Source organism: Chelonia mydas, chromosome 1 (genome assembly GCF_015237465.2).
Source record: "Chelonia mydas isolate rCheMyd1 chromosome 1, rCheMyd1.pri.v2, whole genome shotgun sequence".
Lineage (NCBI taxonomy): Eukaryota > Metazoa > Chordata > Testudines > Cheloniidae > Chelonia > Chelonia mydas.
In genome coordinates, this window is record NC_057849.1 from 140,978,143 (window position 1) to 140,984,142 (window position 6,000).

General features: G+C 44.2%; 1 protein-coding gene across 3 annotated transcripts in view; it reads right to left on the reverse strand.

Annotated features, from left to right (window-relative positions):
- PCYT1B (phosphate cytidylyltransferase 1B, choline) overlaps positions 1-1,184 on the reverse strand; it is a 44,673-nt gene extending 43,489 nt beyond the window's left edge. Inside the window, exon 1 of one of the 3 annotated variants that reach the window (XM_027832698.3) lies at positions 819-1,184. In XM_027832698.3, coding sequence (XP_027688499.1) covers positions 819-935 — 117 coding nt within the window. In that variant the 5' untranslated portion in view covers positions 936-1,184. The remainder of the gene's footprint in view (positions 1-818) is intronic. The other 2 variants (XM_043537996.1, XM_043537995.1) reach the window with 2 other exon arrangements.
- Positions 1,185-6,000: the final 4,816 nt, after the last annotated feature.

A 6,000-nucleotide genomic window follows, 5' to 3' on the forward strand; every position in this document is an offset into this window, starting at 1 on the left:
CAAGTAACACTTCATTATCTTGTCTTATTTGTTAAAAAGCTGAATCCTGCCTGATGCAGAATGAACCTGCAGAATGCTGGGAGTGAAACTGAATAGTGATGGTGGAAGAGGGTTGAATTCAATACATCAGACATACAGGGATAAAGGAATGCTCTACCGTATGTGCAGCCGCCTTCTCTGAATACACTGTTGTCATACACTAATTAAGACCTGCAGCTCTTCTTTTAATGCAGCTTTCCCGAGTCACATGCTTTCCATACCCTGAAGTGAAATCATGGACGCGTACACTGGCAATCTCATTAGAACCTTTTAGAAATGTGGGTGATCTTGCCATATCATTCCGTCCCCCAGCCCCCCATGCATCCTTAATTCACTGTTTTTATTTAGGGATGTGGCAATTCTGCTTATCTGTCATTTTATTTCCCAAAGTCAGCACAAAGACAAAGAACGGGCAAGGATACAATGAACAGCCTTGCTGTAAATCTGAACCTAAAAAGGCTAAAGAAAAATGCCATTTTTACATTTTCTGACAGGTTTTGTTATAGAAAGAGACCTGCCATAACAGAATATTAACCTCTTCTTCACAGACAAAAACACAATAATCCTATATCGTCTGTATTTTTTCCACAGCTGGTACAATAGTTTTTTGTAATCCAAGTTCTCCCAGTGCAGACCCTAAACACAATCAATTGAGATAGATTAGGCTGCAGCTGAATTCATATTTACATGTTAAATCTTTGAACAATTGATTCCTTTACATTCTAATAAGGCAAAGAGCTCTTGGGTGACAAATACATGCATCCTTTGTCTTTACTTACCAACCGAGGCTGAGGGCATGTGTGTTCTATCTCCTCCATGGTCTCTGAAAGAAGCTCATTAGAAAGGGATTTTGGGATACCTGTTTCTGACTCAGCATCGGTGGTGAGCACTGGCATGGCCAGTGAATGTTTGTTTTTCTCCGCGATGCCCTCTCTGCTGTTCTCTTCGCAGACAGATAATGTTTTTCTTTGTCATGTAATTCCCTCCCGGACCCCCTCACCTTTCTTCTCTCTCCCTTCCCTTGAGGAATTAAAGGTTTTTCTTTCAAGGAGAAGTGAAGAGGAAAGGCCTCAGTTTATCACTATAACAACCAGCCAGCAACAGAGCAGCTGGTGTGGGATACAGTATTCTCATTTGCATGATGTCTTCTGGTTGGTTACTGTCACCATAGTACCACTCCATCTGATTTATGTGCTGTATTGATATTAGATGATACACACAGCACCAGAACTTATGGGAGGAGGGGTTGTTTAGCACTATAAGACTTTGTTAATGTGAACAAACACAGTTGCACTCTACATATCAGACAACCCCCCCTTCCCAAGATACATATTAAAATTCTCTCAAATTATACCCCCATCTGGCATGATTAATAGAGAAAGGTACTCATTTTTTGCATGTAACCAAGCTTTAATTAGTGTTGCACTCTGTTGGAGATTTATAGACAAAAACTGAGGACCACATTTTTATATATGGGGGACTAAGATGCATGTACAAAAAAAGTGTGCATTTATTGCACATACAAAACCCATACTTGCAGGCACAATTATAAATTGTTACATACAGGTACCAGATATGCATGTAAAAGCTTATTCTAGAGTCTAGGTGATTCCTTAAGTCCTGGCTGAGACACAATGGTAAGGTGATGTAGTGAAGCTTGAATTGCTATTGTCCATGCACAGGGTGTAAGACTGGGAGTCAGCCAACTGGCCTGACTCTGCCATTAGCCTCCTGTGTGACAGGGACAAGTCACCTAACCTATATCTGCTTTGATTTTCACAATAAAGTGGGATAATAATACTTTACTTTGAGATCCTTTACTTTATTTCACTGTAACAGTGCAAAGCATTATTTTTCTAAATTGAAATCACAAGGCAATTAACAGCTTGATATATCTGTTAACTAAAGATCAATGACCTATACAGCATTCTGTATTGCAGAGGATGTGTTCTACTGACATGGTAATGCTGTTTATAAAGAGAGTCTTAATTCACCCAGTCTTATATGGCTTTGCTGTTCTTTCTTGACTTGTGTCTTTGTGTTTCTTTGGTGCTGAAAGGACAGCTCCTCCAAGTGGAAACTTTACTTGTGGCATCAATTGGTGAAAAATAGATATAGAGAGGGACTGGTTATCCGGCCCAGTTCATGCTAACACTTACCATATTGCACTGTTCTTAATACTCTATTTCCAGTGTCTTCAATGGCTTTGTTCACTGGTGATTGATTATTGACAGAGCTCCATTTTTGCGATTCTTTGTGGGAGCGCAAACAAAGACCAACTACTAATATTTTTACCACTGTGGAAGTATAACATTGTATAAGTATAACGTTGTATAAGGGGACATGCTGGATATATTGTATATGAGAGGGCATGCCAAAACATGTTACAAAGTATCTGAGGGAGCACACGTAGGGACAGTTAGCTTTTGAATGGAGAAGCAATTAAGATAGAGCCAGCACGTCTAAGAAGCAGGCATCAGAATGGAAGGTGTGAAGGGCAATTAATTAAGTTAACTGGAAGCTGTTAAAGGAGATTGTTAAGGGTGGCAGGTAATTGAAGGTACGTGACTGGTCTCAGGGATCTCGAAGGGTGGTGACTAAAATCTTTTTCTTCTTTTGTCTGTAACTTCTCTGTAACTTGTTCTCCAAAAAACTGTATAAATTAAGAGACACCAGCCCCACTCGGGGGGCTCACTTCTAAATGTATTAGCAGAGCAGCTTTGCTAATAAAACAGAGTGGTCTGATAAATTGTGAGTCTGAGTCAAACTTTGACAATTTGGAGGTTCCACCGAGATGGCAAGCAGCTTCACTGAGGCTGTGTGATCCCTGACTGCCTTGCAGGACGATCGTGGCAGCCGGAGCCTGGACGCTTAGTCCAAGCGATCCTCCACAAGACAGAAAGGTACACAGCAGCAGCGCAGTCTACGCCATTGAACTTGTTGGTTCCCACTCTGTTCGGATAGGGGTCTTTGGATCCAGCTTATGGAATCAGACGTCTCAGGTAATTATTATTTTTGTGCTTTAACCGGTTTTGAGGACTGTCTTGTCTTTGTGTCTATCCGTCTTCCCCGTGGTGTGTGTGTGAATCTGGGAGCCATCTCTGTCCGGAGACTGGCTGACCAAGGGGTCCCCGTCCCCACGGTCTGAATAAGTGGAATCTGCACAGCTGCAGCCGCACCACGCCTTGGGTATAACCCCTGGTGTGAAAGCAAGGGCAGTTGAGGCAGTAGCCTGTGGGCTCCTTTCTGTGTGTTGCACAGGGTACCGCTCTGCTGAGCCCGAATTTCCTTCTTGTGTGAGTGCTGTGTGAAGTCCTCCTGGATGCGTAATCAGAAGTCTAAGGTAGAACAGTTCCCTAAGGGAACTCCAGCTTATTTTATGTATTTTAGGAGGGGTCCGGACTCTTGTAGGTTTCTTGAAAAATGGTCCAAATTAGCTCTAGAGAACCCCAAATTACAGTGGCCACTGTTAGGTTCTTGGGACAAGGATCGAGTGGATGCTTTAAAAAGCAAACTCGTCCTCCCAAAAACCAAATTGGAGAGAGGAGAAGTAGACTGCTTCATGCAGTAGTGGGAAGAGGCAAATCGTAGATGGACTGAGTCAAAACTCACCTCTCTTAAAAATTCTATCAAAAAACTAACAGTTCAATTGGATGCAGTCTCTCCCACCACTAGTCCGAGCGCTCCCCTTTGCCCAGTCCTGTGCAATGATCCGGATCAAACCCGACCCCCACCATACTCCTGCGCAAATAAGAAATCAGAAAAGGAAAAATCTTCAATGACTACAGATAATGAAAGTGAAGAAGATACCCTCATTGGCCTCGCAGCACTGCAAAATATTATGAAGAAGAAATCCAAAGCAGACTGCAAAGATTCTCTTGACATCTCTTCTTGGAGGTTAATGAGAGACTCTGATCAAACTGTTGTGGCACCCTTACGAGTCCTTAAGATGGGAGAAAGTGAGTCCATATGGGATTATAAGCCCTGGACTCATACGGAACTTTTATCTATAGTTAAAAGTTTTCCCAAACCACAGGAAAACTCTGTCAAATTTGCTGAGGAGTTTCTGTTAATCTGAAACTTGTGAACCCTCTGAGACAGATCTCCTCCAACTGTGTAAATTGTTAGCTCCTGCCAGTTATTATGAAAAATGGTTGGCTGCCGCAGACTGGCCAGCTGAGGCACGCCACTCAACCATAAAAAGTACTGGCCCAGATTCGGCATACAGAGACCGGTGTATGGCTCTTTGGAAGCGCCTGCATCAACCCATTCCCAAAGTGTGGTCTCCTAAAACAAACTGGACAGCAATACGTTGCTGTAAGCAAGGGCAAGGAGAAAGCCCAGGCGACTATAGGTCCCGGCTAACTGATATTTTCCTACAACATTCAGGAATACAAGAGCCCGATGTAAATGGGCAGGGGGCCTTGGCACATGCATTTGTTGATGGTCTTCTCCCTGCCACAGGCAGCATGTTAAAACGAATAAGTGCGGGATGGGAGACTGAAACCATGGACAAATTGCTGGCAGTAGCAGAGCATTGCCACCGCACTTTAAAAGGAAAGGAGGAACAGTCCTCCCAAAAGTTAATGGCTCTGCAGATACAGCATTATTCAGGACTAAGCAGACCACACTGGGGACAGGGACGGGGTTGCGGAAGAGGGCGGGGGGCTGGATTAACTGGGGTTTGTAACTACTGTAAACAGCCTGGACACTGGAAAAAAGAGTGTCCAAGACAACCTAATAATTGTATGGGAAATCAAGTGAACCCCCCGCTGGTTCCTCCAGCTGATCCCCAACCCTATTTTTCACCCCAACAATGACGGGATGCTGGGGAACCGCACAAAGTTTTAGTTCCCTTATTACCTCTGTCCCCTACTGGAGAATGTGTCCTGACTGTAAATGATCTCTCTCTCCCTTTCCTTGTTGATACTGGAGCTTCTCTTTCTACAATCCGCACCACTGACTTGCCTGAGGTTCCCCGATCTGGAAAATCTGTGTCTGCTGTTGGCATTACAGGGATCCCTACCTCTTTTCCCCTCTCAAAACCTTTGTCTGTTCAGATCGGTCCCCTCTCTGAGGAGCATGCGTTCCTCCTCTCTGATTCCACCCCTGCAAACCTTCTGGGACGGGACTTGCTATGCAAACTTGGCTGTTCTATTTACTGCTCCCCAGATGGTGTCTATCTGCAAATCCCTCAGTCTTCCTTATGTGATTCTGTAGCCTCCCTAATGTCTGAAACTTCCCTCTCCACTCCGGTCCCTTGCTGTCCCTTAACTCCATCCCTGGAGCACCTAATCTCTCAGGTTCCTTCCTCCCTATGGCCATCTCACCCATCTGAAGTGGGCCGATTAAATACTGACCCAGTTCGGATTACTGTAGACAATTCCAAACCTCTGCCTCACCTGTCTCAGTATCCTTTGAATCCTGAGGCAGAGGCTGGGATTGCTCCAGTTATATCTGCATTAAAAGAACAAGGAATTATTGTCCCTTGTTCCAGCCCCTGTAACACCCCTATCCTCCCAGTTCAAAAGGCTGATGGCAAATCATGGTGATTTGTTCAAGACCTTCGAGCTATTAACCGTATTGTCATACCTTCTTTTCCAGTGGTTCCTAACCCTGCTACAATACTAGCGTCTATTCCTCCAAATGCAACCCACTTTACTGTTGTAGATTTGTGCTCCGCTTTCTTCTCTGTCCCAGTTCACTCTGAATCCCAGTATCTCTTTGCCTTCTCCTACAAGGGTCAGCAATATACATGGACTACCCTTCCCCAGGGGTATACAGAGAGTCCATCCTATTTTTCTCAAGCCCTAGCCAGGGATCTCGCTGATCTGGTTTTCCCATCAGGATCCACACTGATCCAATATGTGGACGACTTACTCCTGTGCTCCCCCTCTCTGTCTGCCTCAGAAACTGATTCACTAACACTTCTCACAGCTTTAGCGAACAAGGGTCATAAGG